General features: G+C 41.6%; 1 protein-coding gene across 5 annotated transcripts in view; it reads right to left on the bottom strand.

Annotated features, from left to right (window-relative positions):
- rap1gap2b (RAP1 GTPase activating protein 2b) overlaps positions 1–22,840 on the bottom strand; it is a 46,300-nt gene that overhangs the window by 3,517 nt on the left and 19,943 nt on the right. For 2 of the 5 annotated variants that reach the window (XM_048237225.1, XM_048237228.1), the window contains 17 exons: positions 10,645–10,729; positions 9,010–9,045; positions 8,276–8,323; positions 7,316–7,348; positions 6,914–7,132; positions 6,519–6,622; positions 6,186–6,264; positions 5,991–6,044; positions 4,888–4,971; positions 3,964–4,064; positions 3,171–3,300; positions 2,647–2,802; positions 2,194–2,265; positions 1,753–1,839; positions 1,257–1,397; positions 530–673; positions 1–84 (listed from right to left, as the gene is read on the bottom strand). The exon at positions 1–84 is cut by the window's left edge and continues 26 nt beyond it. In XM_048237225.1, coding sequence (XP_048093182.1) covers positions 1–84; positions 530–673; positions 1,257–1,397; positions 1,753–1,839; positions 2,194–2,265; positions 2,647–2,802; positions 3,171–3,300; positions 3,964–4,064; positions 4,888–4,971; positions 5,991–6,044; positions 6,186–6,264; positions 6,519–6,622; positions 6,914–7,132; positions 7,316–7,348; positions 8,276–8,323; positions 9,010–9,045; positions 10,645–10,729 — 1,657 coding nt within the window. Of the gene's footprint in view, positions 85–529; positions 674–1,256; positions 1,398–1,752; positions 1,840–2,193; positions 2,266–2,646; positions 2,803–3,170; positions 3,301–3,963; positions 4,065–4,887; positions 4,972–5,990; positions 6,045–6,185; positions 6,265–6,518; positions 6,623–6,913; positions 7,133–7,315; positions 7,349–8,275; positions 8,324–9,009; positions 9,046–10,644; positions 10,730–18,521; positions 18,804–22,840 lie in introns of those variants that run through there. The other 3 variants (XM_048237213.1, XM_048237219.1, XM_048237222.1) reach the window with 3 other exon arrangements.

Below are 22,840 nucleotides of genomic sequence, written 5' to 3' on the forward strand. Positions count from 1 at the left end.
ATCTACGCTCGTGTGCAGCCGAGGGAAAAGCCCCGAGCGTCGCTTCACTGGACTTTTCAACGGAGACTTTGGACCTGATGAACCCTGAGTTTGACAGGTAGTGGGGAAAGCCAGACAGAAGAGAGGGATGAAGAGAAAGAGAAGGAAAGGAGGGAGTAGAGGAGAGGAGGGAAAAGGAGTGAGAAAGAACATAGAGAGAAATGAAGAGAGAGAGAGAGAGAGAGAATGAAGAGGGAGGAAAGGAGGGGAAAGGAGAGAGAAAGAACAGAGAGAGAAAGGAAGAGTGCAAATAAGGATTGAGACAGAGAGAGAATAAGAGAGAAGGAGCGGAGAAAGGAAAGAAAGAGTGTGCGAGAAACACAGAGAGAAACAGACAGACAGTGATGACTATTAAATAACATTATACCATTATACATGTACGTGAAAATGGACTAAATTGACCGCTAACATCATCCCCCTCTGCAGACACAAGTTGAAAGAGCTCTCTGAAAGTGTGAAAGTGAAATAACAACCCCTTCCATGCACTCACCCCTTTGCCGCCATCCGCCCCCGCCTGCGTCAGCCCGCTGCCACTGAGGCTGGTGGGAACGCCTCCGCCCACCATGGAGTAGCGGTTGTTCTTGTGCGAGCCCACCATCGTGTCCATGGAGTGGCTTCGCACTCTCATCGCCCGCTGCGGGGGGTGGCAGAGATAATGGGTTATGATTGGCGGCGGCAGAGACAGAAGTGGCAAAAAGTCGGGTAATGAATGAACATCTAATGGCTCTTACAGTTGAACTAACAAAATATCAATCAGACCAGGGACTAAGTGTGGAGAAAGTGAGAAGAGGTTGAGATAAAGATTACATTACATTACACAAGACATGGCAGACAGCTGCAAGATACACATGAATTATATATATATATGCATTAAGAATTGGAGATGATATTGAAAAGATTAGATGGTAAAACAAAGAGAGACACTCCATAGATAGATGGAGAGATAAAGAATAGAGCAAGCAGGAGAGCAAAAAAGACAGATATAGACAGAGAGAGAGAGAGAGAGAGAGAGAGAGGCATTGACAAAAGAAGTATTGAGGCAGACATGCAGACAGACACTAGAGGGCGCTCAGCATCCATTTTCAGATTAGATGCTTATTTTGAGCAATGAGCCACTAAAAGGGCTCCCAGTTAGAGCCTTAATGAAACACAGAGCTCAGGCTGAAGGCGTTTGCCGCGCTGCCTGCTTTATGTAATGCTGTGCTGTGGGCACCAACCTTAATGGACTCGATTAGCCCACTGTGACCCCCGTTCTCCATTTTGTCTTCCTCTGAGCTAAGTGGAAGCCCCAGCATGACCTGTGTCTGTCTGTGGAGCTCGTCGTGGAGGTTGTCGAGCAGGGCAGCCCGCGTCCTTTCCTGATAAAACGAAGATGTATTCATACACACGCACACACACACACACACACACACACACATATGCACATCAGCAAAAACGCAGATATCACATTCATGCATGAATACACACACACACAAACACACACACACACACACACACACACACACACACACACACACACACAAAAATTCCAACATATGGAAGTATAAACTGACACCAAAAGAACCATTTTTTTTTTCAAATGCAAACACATACACGCACACACACACACACACATACACAGACACACACTCAGCACTGACGCAACAATCCGGGAGTGCTTTGCTGAAAAGCAAAGCAGTCCCTCAGATAGCGTCCTGCTGGGCTCACACTCACCTCCAGCTTGGCGAAGCGTTCCGCCTTATAGCAGGCGTTCTCCGCGTTGATCAGCTTCGTCAGCAGGAACTCTCTGAATTCGGGGCCCTGGGCAGACAGACAGGCAGGTAGCCACACCTCAGCAGGTGTACACACAAAGACCGAGCAGAGCTGATATGGAAATGTGGCCCACTATCTTTAAGTAACACCTAATAAGTAATTTTAAGAGGATAGCCTAAAATATTCGACGTACTAGGATAGCGTACTGTGGGGAAAGAAGAGCATTAACTATTGCTATCTAACTGGAAACTAATGAATTATCTTTCGGTCTTCCCAGAAACAACACTCTCAAATGTCATGAACTGCCTCTGACTTGACACGTTTTCAGAGTCAGATTTTGGGCTCCTTCAGAACACTATAAAGGTGGTTATAGGATGTTATGAGATGAGATAATGCACTCACCTTTTTAAAGACAGGTGGGTTTGGCAGAGGTGGACCAAAGCATGGGACATCTTCACGTGCTGTTACAGACACCTGCAAGATACATGGAACTGAATTATGACATGTCTTTTTCTGTTTTACATGAGGTGTAATTGATTCCACTAGGGTCAAAAAACACTGACGATAGGAATAGAGCTACTAAATAGCTTTACATTGATGGAGAGGTTAATGCTCTCAGGCAACTGCCATTATCTTGGTACCTTGTATGTAGTAAAAAGGAAGGGATCGCCAGAGCACAGAGATGCTAAAGTTGCTTATTTTTATTTTTGAATGGTGCAGCAAAAGGCTCCATGGATGAAGTTGTAACCAAACAAAAAAAAAGCAATTTTAACATCTGTGTGCTCCAGTGATTTCATCCTTTTTACTGCACGACTTCTTACCAGAAGTGCGGTGGAATTACCATTTTTTACTTACCTTATATGTTGTGTCATCTGTGCATGGGTTGTCCACTTGCACTATAATATAGGCATGGAGGAAGTTGGATGCAATCAGATCAGGCACAAATGGTGTGGCCCCTTCCTGGAACACCACTGCAACAATGTCATTTCCTATATGTCGCTTCCTCTGTAGCTATGACACAATAAAGAGAGGGAGATGTATGAAAAACCTGTAACACCTGACAGCATGTCTGTGGGAACATTTTAAATAACTCTTTCCTGATGACACACTTTAAGTGTGGTGCAAGAGTCTTTGAACATCTGACCCCACCCCATCACTTAATCAAACACACTTGCCCCAAGACACTTACCTGTGTCAGGAAAGAGTTATTTTAATGATATGCAACGCAAGAATATGAATGGTCAAGCATGGCTACCATTCACATGATAGATGATTAATCAGAATCATTCTGGATTACATTGCTCTGTGTATGCACCCAGACTTTTTTATTACAGCATGGATTAATGTCTTATGGGAGCTGACTGACTGACTGAGGCTACCTGCTGTGTGTCTCCCTCTGTGTAGGGCAGCTTTGTGGAGACGTGGAACATGAGCTCCTGCTCGCGGAACACCGTGTAGACCGACTGAGTGCCCGTCTGGCCATGAGAGACATCTAGGCCTCCACGGAACCTGACCAACATGAGGAGAAGATGTCGGGATTAGTGGAGTGATTGACACATACAAATAATATACATAACATTCTCCCTATCTCTTCCTCTCTCTCTCTCACACACACACACACATACACACACACACACACACACACACACCCACACACACACACACACAAACCACTAACAAAAAAACAGACAGACACACTTACAAACATTCACATACACACAGACAAACACATACACACACACACACACACTCACTCAGGTGTACAGACGACTTGTATTTGTACCTCCGGAAATTCAGCTGCTTGCACTCAAATCAATAGAACCTCAAAGGTCTTGAGCCGAAACTCCCACAGTGTATTAAGTGTTTGCCTTCTCTGTTTGGTTGAAGTTTGGTGGAAGGGGCTCTAAGGACTGCTAAGAACCGCTGTGCAAATGCAATCTATTTACCATCACTTTATTTTTAGCCCTGAAGTACTTTTCATTCATACCAGCTGTTTGCTCAGCTCACCGCTGGTTTCCCTATCCTCCTTGCTCAGTCCTCCTACTGCATCATAACACACTAAATATTCTACCCACCACTGCTTTTCTGGTCCTCTCTCTCTCTCTCTCTTTCACTCTTTCTTTTCTTTCAGTTTCTATTCCTCTATCACTCTCTCTCCCTCCTCCTTCTCACCCTTTGAAGTCCTGCAGGTCTACGCAGTCTCCCAGAATGCTGAGGAACTCAGTGAAAGCAGGCGTCTCCTCGTTGTTCCTGAAGAGCTCTTCCTCAGATATCTACAACAGAGCAGTCAGACCAGGGAGAGATTAGGATCTGAGCACCAGGAAGAAGCAAGCCAGGATTATGGTGGTAATTTAGATAACGTAAATGTGATTAAGTAGCCTGACGTCGTCATACTCAATTCTAGTCAGAATTTAAAATTGATACTGCTCCATTGGGAACCGATACAGGTTGAAACATGCACCATACAAATGCCTTAACATTGTTTTCTGGTTATTGCGCTGTCAATATCTTGTACAACAGAGGTAATAGCGAAATCTAAATGACTACCTTAGCAACAGTGATTTGTTAGGAAGAACCGGGAAGAATAAAAATTATTTTTATTTAACTGTCATTTACAAAGACATCGTACCATACTGAAAGCTAATATTTTGTCACTAGCAACCTACAACGGTCCTCTGTCAAACACAGATTTTCAGCTCTGAACAAAACCGTTCAGGAGTTCTGGTCCGAACCGTGACTCCGAACAGCTGGTATCGGGCAAATTTGCTCCAAAACGGAACAAGTCCAGACCGAACTTCCCGACTTCAAATGTTGTGGGCAGGGCTAAGTTCGGCTGGCATCCAGGCTAGTGACTAAGTGGACAGAGAATAAGCTTAGCATACCACTGCGTAGACACAAGTTACCCAGTGTAGGTAATTTGCGTTGGAACAAAATGATAACTTTAATTATAACTACAATATATAGCTAACTTCCCATCCAATATTGTCAAACTGATAGTGACAGAGTACTGTGTATGCAACTGGTCACATTTATGGGCTGAAATGTGCAGAGTTATACAGAATACGGAATAAGGCTTTACTTAGGAAGTGCTCTCACCTGTCCAAACCTCTGGTAGACAACGCCAAACTTGAATGTGTTGTTCACTTCATGTTCATCATAACTGACTATCAACTGGGAACCCTGTGAAATATAAAAAATAAACAATTAATAAAATGTCTCTACAAACAGACACACGTATATATGTGATGAGAGCATTCAATCTGAGATTTACTTTGATATGGGGCTTTACTCATTGTCTGTAAAAAATAAGCCTACTATAAATGATTGGTAATCTACAGGAAACTATCAGAATGGCACATACCCGATTGTACCCTACCTTGCAATATAATGATGATATTGCAACAACCATTTAAAACATCCTTTGGAGTTTCAACACTAAATGTGCTTCTAAATTGTGAAACCCAGCGCTACCTTGAAAGCCCACTAAGACAGTGACCAAAGACAGACAAAAGACATTTCCTCATTTTGGAGATTTTTCTGGCCAAAAAGAGAAACTCTACTGTGGGAACCCAAGGCCCGATCTCTGAATTCGGACTATTTTAGACTAAACGGAAGTTACTGTGATTGCAACTTCTCCATAAGCCCATTTCCTAAGCATTTGAACTGCCGGTCAATCATTGGGTTTCATCACATTGCAATTTCACTTATTTATTGGCTAACTACTATTGTGGAAGCTGAGCAGCTGTTTTTAAATTCTTCCCAAGATTAAATGGAGAATGGGAATAGTAGGTCAATGGTAAGCTAACTTTTTCCCTTAACAACAATGCATCAATTCAGTAATGCCTTATCGGTGAGATTACTGTATATCATTAAGGAAAATACTGTGGTATTAGTAAATACAAAAAGAGCTGCATTCATTATTTGCATGTGATCATAAAGGCCCGACAAATTACAATCCAGATGCCATATAGGCAATACAAAAGCACTGGAAAGCAATGAGCATTTCATTAATCAACAGAAGTCAACAAGCCAACCCCCAGAGTGCAGCTGGAGTCTCTGAATGCAATTAATGTCTAAATGCCTTTTTCCTCTATTAGCTGCATTTATGAATGAAATATTCATACTACTGACATAACTCATATCCTATTCTACAGTCTTTGTAAGACTTTTCCCCCATGTATTTGTTTTATAGAACTCACCTTTGGATACAACACCGGCTGGAATTTCAGGTTGACAATGTCTTCGCACAGAAGCTGGTTGAGAGAGAAAGGATAGGGAAGATGAGAGAGTAGAAATAAACAGAGATCCGTTTTAAAAGAGTGAGTTACATTCTAAGGACATTATTTTGGAGGTCATGTATCAAGGTGTATGAGGTAATACCACAGTGTGCAAACCTTAGCTAACTGGGCAATGCTCGGCATCTCCGGTAGGCCTGCCAGAGAGATTCTGTCGTAGACTGTCTTTGACTGACATCTGAAAACACACAAACAATAAACAAGACCTGAGTTAGTTGGAAAGCAAGACTGCTCTCTCTAAACAGATTGCTGTAAGCATCCTGATTCATCATGTTTAAAATGGCTGACATTTGCCAGCTGTTGGTTCAAGTCCTGTGGTGTTCTATTTTTTCCATGCAGTCTAAGCACAAGCAGACAACAGCTGCCAAGAATGGACCTGGTCATGTGCTGGGTCCACCCCAGGGTCCGGTTTAGAACTGGGACAGGGCTTACCTGAGGATGATGTGCAGGTACTCCTGGTCCTCCTGCTCCTCATGTCTCATGGAGAGAATAAGGTTGCCATGGCTGCTTGCTGTGCAGTAGAAATTGAGATGCTCCTGCAAGAGTGGGAGGTGTTTTTAGTTCAGGAAGGCAGCTTTCAGTAAAACAAGGGCAATACAGTTGATAAAATTAATTTAAATTAAGGCAATGTATCAACTCGGAAATTTCCTTTCATGGTTTCCTCTGCAATTAAAAGGTTATTATCGAAACAGTGAGGTTGCAGAGAAGAGGCAACCATTAAGCAGTGTCGAAAACAATTCAGCACTGTAAACACAACAATACAAGACTTAAACTTATAAACTTATCTTATATGAGCTTATATTCATTTATGTAATGTAGTGGCTCACCTTTCCCAGGAAGTGCTTGCGATAGGCACGGGCTGCACTGTTCCTCTCCAGCAGGTAGCCAAACCCCCCCTCAGGGCCTGTCCCCTCACCGTCCTGCCCGTTACAGGCGCTGGTGTCCTTGCTGGATGGGGCGGCACCATCGGTCTCATCGTCCTCTATCCAGTAGCCGCCAAACTGAGGCAGAATGACCTGGGGATACGGCTCTCCCCTCTGTAGGACCTGTGTGTGTGAACATTAGGAAAACCCAGAAGGAACACTTCAAACACTTTTTTCATTTGGGCTTATCCTCGAGCAGATGTTTTGACAAGGCTTGGTGTGTGTGTGTGCTCGGAAGAAATTAAGCGTAAGACTGAGGCTATAATCTGAACATTCATTTGAGGGTCTGCACACTGACTCACTCACCTCCTCAATCCCTGGATATGGAATGTAGTCGTCCTGGAGGAGACATGCCACAGTAAGTATTAAGTCATGCACGGTCAGACATTTTCCCCTTCAAACACATTCCCCTTAACCTGTTCAAATTAGAACCGGTGAGGGTGGTACAGAATGATGATGATGGCTGACTCTGGGCATGCTCTGGGGAATGAGCAGACATATTACACGCTAATCATGGCTGCCAGGATGAGAGTGCAGGTCATTTTGAAAAGACAGAAGCGATGGAGGGATATAGAGATGTTGGAGAGGATGGCAAAGACACAAATGAGTCATGGGGTACATGACATAACGTGCAATGAAGGAATTACCACGGCAGACTGCTACAATCTGACATCACTTTCTTGTTTGGGACTTATTCAGGCTTAGAGCTTTTACTATATCCTCAATCATGGCCATAACTACAGAGAACATGATAACAATACAACACCCAAACTTTACTTAATTTCATCCACCACTTAACACCCAGTACACAGGCCTGACTACAGCTCACAGCACACATGGCAAACCCACACTTTCACCTTGGGAAACAACCTTGTCATAGGAACAGATCACACCTGTTCCTGTGTGTCTTATTCACACAGCAATGTCAAGGTCAAATGAAGGTATCCATGGCTGATGGTATGGCTCATGGATTGATCATGCAAGATCAACAACACAACATGACAAAACACTCAGACCAAGGTTTCAGTATTCTTAATATTATATACACTTATTATTAATATGAGCTCACTTCAGCACCAAAGTAAACTGTAAAGCTACTAAACTATAGTTATGTAGTAATGTAGTGATGCTGTATCATCCAAATCTTGTATTAAATAACAACCATGGATTCCATCTTGGTAACCACATACAGCTGAAATTGGCATCATGTTCCTGATGGTTCTTGGTATGAGTGTTAGTTTTGCTGTGGTAACATGCAACCCAGACCTTGAGTCTCTGTGGGCCTGTCCTCATCTCTTCCACCTCAGAAACCTGCTAATGTGGGTCAAGGGTCGAAGTCAAAAGGTCAGGATTCAGGGGTCAGACATGACAGATAAGGGATTGGAGGTTAATAGATGATAGTTTAACCACAGCACTGCAAACCTAATCATGAGAGGTTGACTTCATTGCATGGACAATGTTCTTTACTGACCTAAATGGGTTATTAAAGCGGTGGGGAAGTTTACGGCTAAATGCAGAAGTTATTGCCAGCTGCAGTCATGAAACTGTAATAGAGGTTTCTGTTTTCATGTAATTATTATTGCTGTCTGTGTTTATAACCCATATGAGAATACTGAATTAACTGCTGTGTTTATATCTTCATACCTATGTAAACATTGCATGCATTAATTCAATATTTAAATGAAACAAGCTGTAAATATAAGTACAACTAATGCAGTTACAGCTTCTGCATTAAAGTCATAACTCAACTACAGTCTACTACAGTCAACACTTTTCGCCAAAACAACTAGTTAATTAATTGGAAATTGGAAATAATTAATTGGAAAGGAAATAATCAACAATGAAAACAATCATTAGTTGCAGCTCAAGTGTTGCAGATCTTTGGCAGCGCAGAGATCTCAGTTTGGTTGAGAACTATGAATGAGACTAGAAGCACTCAAGCTCCAGAGAAAGCATAACACCTATATCTCAGTAAGAGCAAGGTTGAAATCAATTCTTACCTCCATTCTGTCCAGCGTGTCAAAGAACTGGCCAGACTGTAAATAGCAGACAGAGAGAGATACACATTCAGCTTGGCACTTAGTTCTTCTTCTGCAAAGTTCTTTTTTGGTCACCTGATCACACCAAATTCATATCTTTGGTTTATCAAACAGCCACAGTCCATCAAAATGAATAGCCAGAACAAGTATTAAGGTTCCATTAAATAGCAGCATTTCATTTAATAAAAGTAAGGATTGTGTCACTTTCCAGTGATGCTATTTCTCGCCATAGCACTTGCCATACACTTAACACAGCTGGCAAAAATAGATGCAGTCATACGATTTACACTTGTGTTTGTAATAATAGAATAACCATCTGTTGAGCTCTCCAATCATTTCTCTTTTGTGCACACACACAAAAGCGCGTGCACACACACACACACACACACACACACACACACACACACACACACACACACACACATGTCCAGGCACACACACTGAAAAACATCTAAATTCTTTTTTTTTTTTTCTAAAATCTAAAATCTAAATGTATCTGTTTAAAATGCATTACTGGCATTGTTTTTCAAAGTCAGCAACTACTTTCATCAGGTCCACAGAATCTTTTCTTTGAAGTCTCCCCACCCATGTAAAATAACCTCTTGCTACCCTGTTTGGTGAGAAATTACTGCCCTGAAACTTCCTTTTAAAACTGTTTCTCAAGAACGCACCTCCACCCATTCACACGCCGTGGACAGATGCAAAACATGAAAGTACATGCAGGGTTTGCGCTACACAACTGTTTCACACCATCAGTGTGTTAATTAAGTATCTGTTGTTCACACCTTGTTGCCATTAAAATGTTCAGAAGAAGATTCATTTTTACAACAATGGAACTGCACACATTGCACATTTTCTTTGCATATGGAACATATTGAGCAATGTAGAGTTGAAGGTATTTAAAGTCTTGCAAAGCTGAGATGCCTATCTGATTGCTGTGAAATACGGATGATCCCACCCAAAGGATGTGAGCTGAGGTGATATAACTGAGGGTGATATAACTACCAGGGTAGTGCACATCCTCCAGGCTTTCCTCTGACTAGATATACAAGCTTGATCCATACAAATTACAGCCTTCTACAAAACAAGGTAGTACACAATGTCCTTTCTTTGAATAGACACATATGGTGCAGCCTCTAACCCACTGTGCATGGCATTCAGCTGCCTTGTGGTCTCCCTAATAAAAGGCTTTATTCATACACATGGAATATGTTTTTTGTATTCTTTTTAAAATACCATACAGGGGTTGATGAAGGCTATAACATTCCCCCAAAACAGCAGAGTGGACACCCACATGCTCTTCTATTTCATAGACGTATAGACGTGATACACACATACATACTACAGCCCTCTCTTGTGCTTTCTACACAGCGTTGATAAAGACTCTCCATTTTCTCTCCATCTGTCACAGTGAGATGACACATTCAGACTATGACCTTGCCCCCTCACAGAGGGCATTAGGCTTTCTCGCACCTTTCCACTTAAGAACTCCTCTCTGTCCTCTTTCTGTTCTGTGACAGGGCCGAGTGCCTTTGACAAATCAGACTGCGACCAGAATGATTGACATGCACGAGGCCCAGGGCCCCTCTGACTTACCTTCATGGTGGGCGGGGCGGTTCGAGGAGGGGAGGGGGGGCAGTCGGCCAGTGGAACATTGGAGATGGTCAGCAACTCCTGTTTCCTGGAATATGAAAGGTGCTAATCAGAAACTCTGGTGGCGTTGAGCAATGCACCTCTGCTGTAATGTCACTGAGCAGAATCCCTAGGCGTGAAGGAAGTAGTGTACAGTGTGCTACTAGTGACGGTTGCAACATTTCTAATCAGACCCAAGTCTTCTGCACATGAACTAGTACTTCTGGTGACCCTGGCAAACACACACACACACACACACACACACACCTGTACACACGCATACGCACATGCACACACACACTACTATAATGTCTATAGATTTCACATGTCTGCCATTGGACAGATGTGTAACAACTACATTCTCATATGGACAGGATAAGAAGACAAGACCCATCACACTCTCATTCTCTCTCCTCGACTCATCTAAGCTCCCTCTTTTCTTCCTGAGGTTAGAACAAGTCACACTTTTCCGCCCCATGTCCTTGATTAAGTTAGTGAATAAAAGATGTCTCTGAGATAGGTCATTTGTCAAATAAATGGACCCCTTTATATCCACTAGGGTTAGGGATTCTGGGCTTTGTGGTGGTTGGACTCCCCTCCGAGTAAATTATTCATTCAGGTTCCACACCTAGGATGGAGTGAAATGGGAGGAGGGATAGACAGAGAGAGAGAAACGAACAGCTCTCTAAAAATATCTCCAAGATCCTTCATAAGTTTTCTGTAAATAGGCCCCATGGATCCATCATCGGACGCCTTTCTGGTTTCTTATTAGAGACACACTAGCAAGTCATCCATAATACCAGCAGAGCGACGGTACGCTCTCACTCTCCCTCTTTCTCTCTCTCCCTCGCTCCCTCTTTCTCTTTCTCCCTCTTTCTTCCTCTCTGCCTCTTTCTCCCTTGGTCAGTCTCTTCTAGCCTTTCAAATATACTCACCCAGGACACATTCACCAAAATAATGAAGAGCAAAACAAAACAACATTGTGTGCAAAACACTGTACAAACACTTCTGCTTCTGTACACCTGCATTCACAGAGGGATACTGATGCACTATGAGCCTTTGTGTTACAGTCAGCTATAGCCTGCAACTGTTCTATTCTTGCGTATAAACCTATGTAAGTACCGTTTAAGGAGAAGTTTACTGTGTAGTAAATGTCTACATATAATCAGTAGAGTAGAGATATATAGAGATATTATTGTGTCTAGAGGTAATTGAAAATAATAGGTAAGTGATTGGTAATAATTGAAATAATGTCTTTTTGTTTCTGACAAGCATCTTTGTGACCTAATTCTGAACCTTCCCAGTTATGAAACTGTCCCCTGCTTGACATGGTCAACTTGGGAGGCATCATTCTAAAATAATGAAGTTCAGGCGAGGTTATCTGAACTGAACCATCTGCAAGTCATGCACTTCACCTCAAGTGCATTTCTGCAAAACAAGTCCATATTTCTCTGCAGCTCCAGCTGCACAAACTGCAGTCCTCCTGTAAGAATGACTGGATGTGATGTGTGTCCTTTTAGTAACAGAGTGGCCCCTTCCATTTCTATTTTCTTGTTGCTGCGGCAACAAGAGAAGGCAATCACCTCCTCCTCCTCCTCCTCCTCCTCACCTTGTTGGCTAAACTATTCAAAAATCGGCGGCGCAGTCAGCGAAGGTCTCAGTAAAGGTCAAATGATAGGTTGCTGCTAGTTCAAACAGCTGTGGCGATGTGAAGAGAGAGATGGATTTGCTTCCCATTGTACCCTTTGCTTTGGTGATGGACACATATGTTTGTCCCATTGCTGAGCACAAGCTGTGTGGTACGGCGATGACATGAAACACTGAATTGATTTAAAAGAAAAAAACGACGGTATAGAAGAGAAAATGGCTGATCAAATGGTTTGATATTTATGTACGGCTTTACCACAGAACCCTCATATGTTCTCTCCAAACACTACAGAGCGCTACAGCACCCCGATCAATGTCCAACATCAAACCCCACTCCAAATGCTCCCAAAGCCATCAATTTAAACAGGCTTTAAGAAGAAGGAGTTCCCAGCACATGCTGAGCACATCTTCTCTTTTACCTTTCTATCAGTCACTACTCAGTATGTCCATCTTCCCTCTTGCTCTCCACCTCGTCTCCCTCCTCCCTCCATCCCCTTATCTCCTCTCCCTCTCCTCGGCTGAGCTCTCCATGGTCTCTCCTTTCCTCTCCTCGCACCTCCGTCTGATAACATCTGCCCTAATCTGATCCCACCTCTCTGGGATCGGTTCAAGTCTCATCCAAAGATCCTTGATTACTAGCTCCGCTTTAACCCTCTCTGTCTCATCCAGTCTGCATTACTGTAGAACCGATGCTCCAGCTTGGTTCTGAGGAAAACATACCCTCCCCCCGGCCTTGTCTATCTGTTTTACACTGGAATGAGTGCCATGAGAGACATATATACTAGGGCTGTCAATCGATTAAAAAAAAAAATCTAATTAATTACATACTCTGTGATTAATTATTCTAAATTAATCACATATATAATTTTTGCTGAGAAAGTATTGTAAATATTTAAATTCAAATGAATCATTGAATAATTAGCATTAGTGACATTAAAGTTCAAAAACTCTTTTATTATTATTTTCACTGTTCAAATAATGGCCATAATAATCTATGATATGACCTAATATGCTGAGGAAATAAATTCAAAAGTGCTTCGGGAAGTTTTTTTCACATACAAGGCATTTCAGTCCACAGATATAACCTAGGGGACACAATGAAAAAAAAAAAAAAACCCTTCAATGTCAACACTATTTCTTTCGATTGATGTGCGACTTTAGAGTTGACAAACTCCGGTGATATGCAAATTACTTGCTGCAGACATTGCAGAGGACTTTATTTTTTATCAACACTTTATTTTTGTCAACACCATCAGGCCGTTTTTTAAAAGTAAATGTTCCAATCAATGATCTAGGCAGCACATTTTCTTCTCTCTCCTTCATTTTACAGTAATGGTTACTAACTAGAACGGCTCGGGGTCAAAGGTCATACAGAATCGATTAATCTGCGTTATTTTTTTTAATCAGTTATTTTTTCTCAAATTAATTAATCGAAATGAATCAGTTATTTTGACAGCCCTAATATATACATACAGTGATGGCCAAAAGTATTGGCACCCATGCTAAAGTTGACTGAAAAGAGGAATATAAAATCATCTTTTGGAAATTGATCGTAATGCCTTAAGTGAAAAATGAGGAAATATCTAACCTTTAAGGACATCAATTTTCTTAGTGAATGAATAATCTATCATAAATAAAAAAATGTTCTTCCTTAAAATACAGGGGTCATAAGTATTCCCACCCCTATGTTAAATTCCCATAGAGACAGGCAGATTTTTATTTTTAAAGGCCAGTTATTTCATGGATCCAGAATACTGTGCATCCTGATAAAGTTACCTTGGCCTTTGGAATTAAAATAGCCCCACATCATCACATACCCTTCACCATACCTAGAGATTGGCATGGGTGTTATTTCAGTTAGCCTATTAGCTGGTTTGATGCTCATAAACCAGCTAATAGGCTAACTGAAATAACACCCATGCCAATCTCTAGGTATGGTGAAGGGTATGTGATGATGTGGGGCTATTTTAATTAATGGGTATGTGATGATGTGGGGCTATTTCATTAATGAGCATCAAACCAGCTAATAGGCTAACTGAAATAACACCCATGCCAATCTCTAGGTATGGTGAAGGGTATGTGATGATGTGGGGCTATTTTAATTCCAAAGGCCAAGGTAACTTTATCAGGATGCACAGTATTCTGGATCCATGAAATAACTGGCCTTTAAAAAAAATCTGCCTGTCTCTATGGGAATTTAACATAGGGGTGGGAATACTTATGACCCCTGTATTTTAAGGAAGAACGTTTTTTTTTATTTATGATTATCATTATTCATTCACTAAGAAAATTGATGTCCTTAAAGGTTAGATATTTCCTCAATTTTTCACTTAAGGCATTAAGATCAATTTCCAAAAGATGATTTTATATTCCTCTTTTCAGTCAACTTTAGCATGGGTGCCAATACTTTTGGCCATCACTGTATGTTTTATCATACGCTTTATCAATGGCATGACACAGACATGCGTTCACCTAGGGCACAAGGAACAGATGAATTAAAAAACTCTCCTTGCTACTGTTACCACAGTTGGCAGTTGGCGATAGCAATACAATAGTAGTGTGCAATAGCAGTATTATAAAGTGACTGACTCATAGAAGTCAGACTGACAAGGTATGTAGTTAGAAAGACTGAGAAACACTTTTCAGAACTGATGGATGATCAGAAAAATCCATTTATGTCTTGGCTTTGTATTGCTTTTGGAGAAGAAAGCGATCTCTTTTTTTTCCGGCGTTTCAAGTGGAGTAGATTTTTTTTCAGTTTTATCTCAAATGTCTAACTGATAAACTGCACCATTGTCTTGTGTCTAGGTTTTTTTCCACTATCTCTCTCTCTCTCTCACTATGCAATTACAGGAAATGTGCGTAAATTACTATATTATCATAAACACCATTTCATTCTGTCAACGTGAAGTCTGAAAAGGACAAAATAGAGTACTCTGCTGACAGCAGGACAAAACTGTTTATCAATTTGCCTTCCACTCGTCTCTGATTACAGAGCACACACACAGACACACACACACACACACAAACACACACACACACAGACACACACACACACACACGGCCAGCCTTACAGTCCAGTGCTATTTCCCCTCACACCCTGCCTTGCCTCCTCTGGAGGTTTGCCAGAGACAGAACAAAATGTAAATACAGCCCAGCATGTCTACACCTAACCACCTGTTGCTCGGCACAATGGCCCTCACAATGGTAGCGTCTGGAGAAAAGGAGAGAACTGGCAAAAAATCAATAAGTGAATGAATGAGACGGGAATGAATAAAAGGGGAGAGGCCAAAAAAGAAGACGTGGGCAGAAAATTGGACTACCCGTGGTAGTGTAGTTAGTAGTTAGTATTTTGCCCCAAATTGCTGCCACATCCTTTTCAGCTATAATGGGTTTTTGCACTGGGCTTCTGAATCTGGTTTTGATAAAATTATGGAAGAAAACATTGCGAGTGCCTTTCGATGGGAGCTAGGTCACGCTTACGGGCTAAAGCACATTACACAGAGGGTACCATAATGTTCTAGAAAATGTTCATGGATAAAATGTCTTAACAACACTGAATAAGTGGCTTTATTTTGTACAGCAATGTAGATGGTTAGATTTGATGACAGTTTAGTAGTAGAATAATTTTTATTATGTCACCTAAATGGTATTTTTAATTAGCCTGAAAGCCAGCCTGAATTTACCCAGCCCAAAAAATTTGAGTGCCTAGTCATTTATGTCACCTGAGCATGCTTGAGTTGATTTTGTTTACAACAAAAAGGCTGCTGCTAGAGAAGCTAGATGTTTAGATTTGGCTATAGCATCTGTTATACAAGATATTGACAGCGCAATAACTTTAAAAAATGAACTAACTTAAAAAATTAACTATTAATTAAAGCAAGATCAATGTTTTTGGCTGTTCTCCTTAGAGGATTCACATATTCCGTAGCTTTGATTGGTGAGGTCTATCCAATTGCATGCAATTACACGCCCATAATCAAATCCAATAGACTTTGGCTAATCTTTAATCCAAAACAACCAAGATTATGCACAGTAAATTATTTACTGATTCATTTTGAAAGCACATCTGCTATGGAATGGAACTACAAACTATATCTGTATATATGTATAGTTTGCCTGTTATATATAGTTTGCCTGTTTCTATAAAGCTTGTTTTAAATATGGTTTAGGGTTATGGCCAAATCCTAAATTATACTGCTGGTTTCAGCCCATATTTTCTAATTTTATTACACTCTCAGTCATAAACATGTTTCAACAAGCCAATCATTATCTGAGAGCGTGCTAAGATATCTTTTTTTTGCATTTGGCATTTCAAATGTAATTTTGAAAGCTTGTCGCCCAGAATATTACTGTAAGCCTATTGAATCCTTTGGTCATGGCTGTATCATTATAATCAACCCATGATAGCAGGACAAAAGGTTGCAATTATCCAAATGTACACACTATTCTGGAGTGCATGAATATGGGCATGCAAATGGGATTTTCAATAGATAGATAGATAGATAGATATATAGATAGATATATAGATAGATAGATAGATAGATAGACAGATAGACAGATAGATAGATAGACAGATAGAGGGGAAATTCAAGAATGCCGGATGGCAAATGAGTTAAACATACATGTGAAAGGATGTTATACTGAAATAATCCAGGAGGCGAGACAGCCTGATAACAGTCATCAAAGTGTGTCAGTACCAGTGTTGGGAGTAATGCATTAAAAAAGTAATGTAATTACAGTAATGCATTTCTTTTTGCTGTAATGCAGTAATGTAAGGCATTACCAATACAATTTCAGTAATATTTTACTCGGTACAATTCTCAGTAACTGAAGTTACTTTGCTTTTTAATCCAAAATTGAGAAATGCTCAATTGGCACCAGAGAAGATTATCCAAGAATTAAAAAAAGTCATCTATGCTGGTCCTGGAATTTGATTGCATTGTTTAGATGACTGTAGAAAGGGAATTTGAGTTATCTCTGCCATTCATGCAACAGATCTAACATGGTTAGGCTATACTTCTCATTTCAAGCAGTGAGAATAACTAAAATGTTTCTTTTACAGACAAAGATCATAGCCATTATTCTCAAACTATTTGCATTAAGTCTACACCATTGTAAGTGGAAGGAAAGGCAACCAGCAATGATGAGAACCATTTAAAGTCAACATACAATTTCACTATGGCTATATTTTACCATGGCTATATTTTACTATATTAAGTTGTGAGTGACCTTTGGCCTTTGGGGCCTACATTGTCCCATGAGCCATAACTGCAACCATTATATTATTCTTTTGTTAGCCTTAAGCCTAGCTCAGTCATTATGCCATACCACATCACCTCCTGCCGTGTAATCAGCTGCATTGAACACATGAAGATCTATTGAGAACACCAAATCCATATTTCCTGTTATTTTGGTGAAAGTAATGTAAACGTAGTGTAATTCAAAGACAGTAATATTGTAATGTAACAAATTACTTTGAGTTGACAGTAACAAGTAATAAATAATGCATTACGCTTTTGAAGTAACTTGCCCAACAATGGTCAGTACTACAGGTCTTAATACAGAAATATAGACAGCTTTTGCATGGTGACATATAGCTATGGTTAGAAATAGAAAATGTAAAATTGTGTATAGATTACATTTTAGGCATCTGGTTTAAGTTCAAGTTAAACTGCAAATGTAATACCTTGTCCTGTGTTCATAGTATCTGTTCATTCATTTCATAATGCCTTCTAGTATGAGCACAGGCGAGAGAAGGAAGCATCTGTCACATGAAAATCATGCTTTCAGACCAGCATGTCCCCACATGCAGAAATGAAACCCATCCCAACTTTTACTGATTAGATGCACCAAGTCAAACAAATTTGCAAACATGCAAAATTAGTTATCTGTTTATGCCATCAAAGTCATAGGGTGTAGAGAGGGGAGAAGTCATACTCTAATGCCACATGTGTTATGTGTACGCCCTCAAAGCCACAGAAACCAACGTGTTCAATGTGCAACAACACTTTCTAGAATGCAGTGTTTCACTGTTCAAAGTTGCAAACCATCCCCAAATACTGGCATACACAAAGACCAGTAAATAGCCTACACATGCCCACACACACACACAATCACATATATCACATATAGCTTCAGTGTACAATTTTTCCTCCCGTTCTGGATGTGAGCAAGTTTTTTTTAGTACGCACCACAGCTCCTCTCCTTCCCTTTCCCTCTGCCTCTCGCGTTGTTTACGGGACCGGTGCAGGAGTCCGATCATAGCCACGGTTGCCCGGATCCCAGCTCTCCTGGAGCGGATCCTGGCAGCGGACTCGGCCATGGGTGCCTCTCCGAGCTGCCGTATTCCCGGGCAAAAATCACAAAGAACCGCCAGTGTGGTGCTGTCTGTCTCTCTCTTGCTCTGTCTGAATGTCCTTCTCTCTCACCACCTACCCTCAGAGAGTCTCTGTCTCGGTCTCCGTCTCTCTCTTTATGTCTGACCCTCCCTCCCTCTCTCTCTCTCTCTCTCTCTGTCCTGTATCTCAGGGCTGCTCTCTCTCTCCTGAGAGTCTGCTCACACAGCCGGTACGGACTCACCGGAGAAGAGAGAGAGCACACAGAAATGCACCCTTCCCTCTCTCTCTTCCTCTTTCTCCCTCTCTCCATTCAGTCTCCTGATTGGGCTTCACTTTGCAGTCATTTCCTCACTTACTCTCTCTCTCTCTCTCTCTCTCTCTCCCTGTTTCTTTCTCTCTTTCTCTCCCTCTTTTACTCACTCACTCACTCTCTCATTAGTGTGTTCTCACAATCTGCTCAAGCCTATTTTTCACGCACCTTCACACTCGTCTCTCTCTCTCTCTCTCTCTCTCTCTCTCTCTCTCTGTCGTGGGGTGGATGAGGGAAAATCGCTTGTCAGTGCATCCATTTCTTACTATCACTCCAATGGTCTCTGAACTGTGTGACTGCACTCTGTAGATCATCTCTCTCTCTCTCTCTCTCTCTGTCCTCCTTTCCCAGATTGTCTTGTGCTTCTTCCTTTTTTATTGTCTGCTAACCCTTCCTCTCTGAGGATTCAACACTGATAGGAAGATCCTATCTGCCTGTATGCACATAAGTGTGAGCATATGCTTGTGTGTGTGTGTGTGTGTGTGTGTGCATGTGTCACGCATGTGTTTGTGTATGTGTGCGTGCACACGCGTGTGCATCCTCTTCTCTATTCCTAGAACATTTGTTCCCATCATGCTGTGCGTCTGACTGTTTCAGTTCCCTCTCTCGGCCCGCTGCTCCATCTGTGCCAGGCGCCTTCATTCAGCAAGCTTCACCACCATCACACACACACACACACACACACACACACACATGCACACACACACAACCACTTCCACACACAAACCCAGTGTAAATACAGATCAGACCTTGAACAACACTGCATATAGATGCATCACAGGCCACTTTGGGGGCAGCCGTGGCATACTGGTTAGTGCTTCGAACTTGTAACCGGAGGGTTGCCGGTTCGAACCCTGACCAGTAGGCACGGCTGAAGTGCCCTTGAGCAAGGCACCTAACCCCTCACTGCTCCCCGAGCCCCGCTGTTGTTGCAGGGATTAGTGTCGCTGGGATTCGTGTGTGCTCACTGTTTCACGGATTGGGATAAAGCCACCACAACTTGAGAGACCACAATTTCCCTCACAGGATCAAAAGAGTGTTTATATATATATATCAGTAATAATTTCCCATGCACACCACAGACAGGGCAAAGCAGCAGGGGGCGCTGCTGAGCAGACATAGCTCCGCTCCAGCACAGATCGGCGCCAGGGCAGACTGAGCTGGGTGTGTTCCAGAACCTGCTCCTATCAGGTACATAATCAGTGTGTTAACACGCACGCACATACACGCTATATTTCTGCCACTCTAGATCTTTGAGGACCTGTATTACATGATTAGGGAGTGCTGTAGGCCCTTTTCTGCAGTTTTCTGCACTAATTTACCAAGACTATACCTGAGCGTTTTCATGGATTTTGTTATTCAAACCAATGCACATTAACATGGCTCATGGTGTACTATTTTCTTTAGAAAAATAATTATGTCAATATGTGGGTGAACCAGGGGAAACATGTTTATCATCTTCATAGAGAGGTGTGTCATATATCTGCATGTGGCACATGTAGACTGTATACTTTCACAAACAAGTCACAATCATGATGCTTGAGGGAAAATTCACAAAGTGAATTTAACAGCAGAACCGCATGTGCACTTGTGATCTCACTCTCAATGTCTGCTCTCAACAAACAACAGTGATGCAACTGCTACTTCACACTTGGATCATCTGTCCACTAATAGAATATATTCTTTTACATCAGAAACATTTTCAGAGGAAAATCTGCAACACAAATGTTCTTATTCAAAGCAGGGGCCAGTGACCCCTGATTAAAATGGAGTGTAATTATCTGTGATATTGAATCGCAGATGTTTGCAATAACGTTTACCCTCAGCTGTCCTGAATAAGAACAACTGGTGTAGTTCCTGCTTAAGGTGTTTCATCTTTCTCTCCCTGCTCATGTTAAACTTGCACACAGTGTCAAAATGATTCCCATGAATAAGATAACATTTTTGCAAGGGAATGTTTCCCCTGAGGAGGCTTGTGTTGTGCCAGCAGTATCTCCACACGGAAGAGCAAACCTTGCTTGAGGGGGAGTATTGTTTCCTCATCCATCCTCTCAAACTTTGTCCCTACTAATTGGTTAAAAAAATTAGAACCAAATGATTCTCAACACAAACTGGGCTGACCCTGGTCCTCCACGGTTACTAAGTATCAAATTCACTCACCGTTTCGCAGTACGATTTCAGGCCAAAAGTTTCAAGGGCTAAAAGGGCACTTAAAAACGAAACTAAGAAAACTGCTCTCATTTAAAAAGGAATAGAAGAAAGGCGAATGAAGACCTGGGATTCAAAGCCACTGTCACAGACACACATACAAGGTGTCAAATAAGGAAGAAAAAAACGTGGAAGAAGGACATAAGGCGGCCACTGCCACTCAGACATCCAAGACGTGCCACTTATTTATTTATTCAGTTATTTTGAAAGGACGTGGAACGTTCAACAGTGTCTGGAAGTGCAAACACCAGATGAATAGGAAACAAGAAGAGCATCGGTAGAGCAGAGAGGAGTGATGGAGATATGGACAGCCAGGTGCTAGGGTGAGGGATTGCTATAATTTTTGTTTTTTGCTTTCAAAAAATCAAATAAAAATCCACTGTATGATATGCTTGCTCTGATATTCATGCTTTTCATGGCCAATTAGAATGTAAATGAATGCAAAAAATAGGTCTTTCCGAGAACAACATCTATGTTCTCAGAGATAGAAATACTGAGCAGCATTTTTTTTTCATGCCTTCATAATTGCATTACTGTTGTAAGCCTTGAAGCATTTTTGTTTTGTTCGACAACAAAACTACACGTTGTACCTATGAGGTCCTCAGGGCAGTGTGGCTATTTATGGCATGGATAATTTTTCCACACAGCCTGGTCTTGACCTCATAGTTAGATGACTGCAGCATCCCAGCTTTTACATAAATCCTACATTTACATTTACATTTAGTAATTCAGCTGATGCCTTTATCCAAAGTGACTTACTATCAAGGGAATAATCAGAGTACAATGTGACAAGGACATTATATGTCATTAATATTAAAAGCATGCGTCACAACACAACACATCAGCACCCATCCAGCTTGCAAATAACAAAATCAACCTTGCAAATAACAAACCTCAAATCTCAAAATGGAATCAGTACACCCAAATTGCTTCTCACTAGAAAGTCATAAGAAATGAGGAACAGATGGGAGACACTTAAAAAAATCACTTAAATTGTACGTATAACTCACTAACACTAATGATTACACAAAACAAACAAAATAAACAAGAAAATCAAGGCTTAAGGCTTAGGCGCATTGTGATATTCATCTACAGAGGGGATACTGAGGTCTTGATGTGTTGCAGTGTTTGGGAGGTGAGTGTACCAGTGATACTGATTGCTAGGAGCAGAAGCCACTCGCTTCACTCACTCTTCACAGCCTCGGAGGCAGACAGGCGCTCAAAGGAAACACGTGCCAATGGCCAGGTAGTTAGTATGCAGGACCATGCTTGATTTTCACACACACACACACACACACACACACACACACTTGGTGAAGAAGACTAGCTTCTAGAAGCTTAGCCGATTCACATGCAGTATAGCAACATGTAAAAACGGAGATACATAAAGACGCAGACAGATAGGTTCCACACACACACACACACACACACACACACACACACACACACACACACACACACAAACACACAGGCCAGTGCTTTTGAAACTCAAAGCTTTCTGTTGATGACCTTATCCTCTCAGTTGGGGGTCTTTGGTGCCAACTCTCTACCTTTGCCTGGCCTCTGTGCCCACCCATGTTCCTGTGTTATCACACCCTTCCATTGCCCGCTCTCCGTCTCTCATTCTGTGTGTGTGTGTGTGTGTGTGGGGGTA

The sequence above is a fragment of the Alosa alosa genome, chromosome 2 (assembly GCF_017589495.1).
Source record: "Alosa alosa isolate M-15738 ecotype Scorff River chromosome 2, AALO_Geno_1.1, whole genome shotgun sequence".
NCBI lineage: Eukaryota > Metazoa > Chordata > Actinopteri > Clupeiformes > Clupeidae > Alosa > Alosa alosa.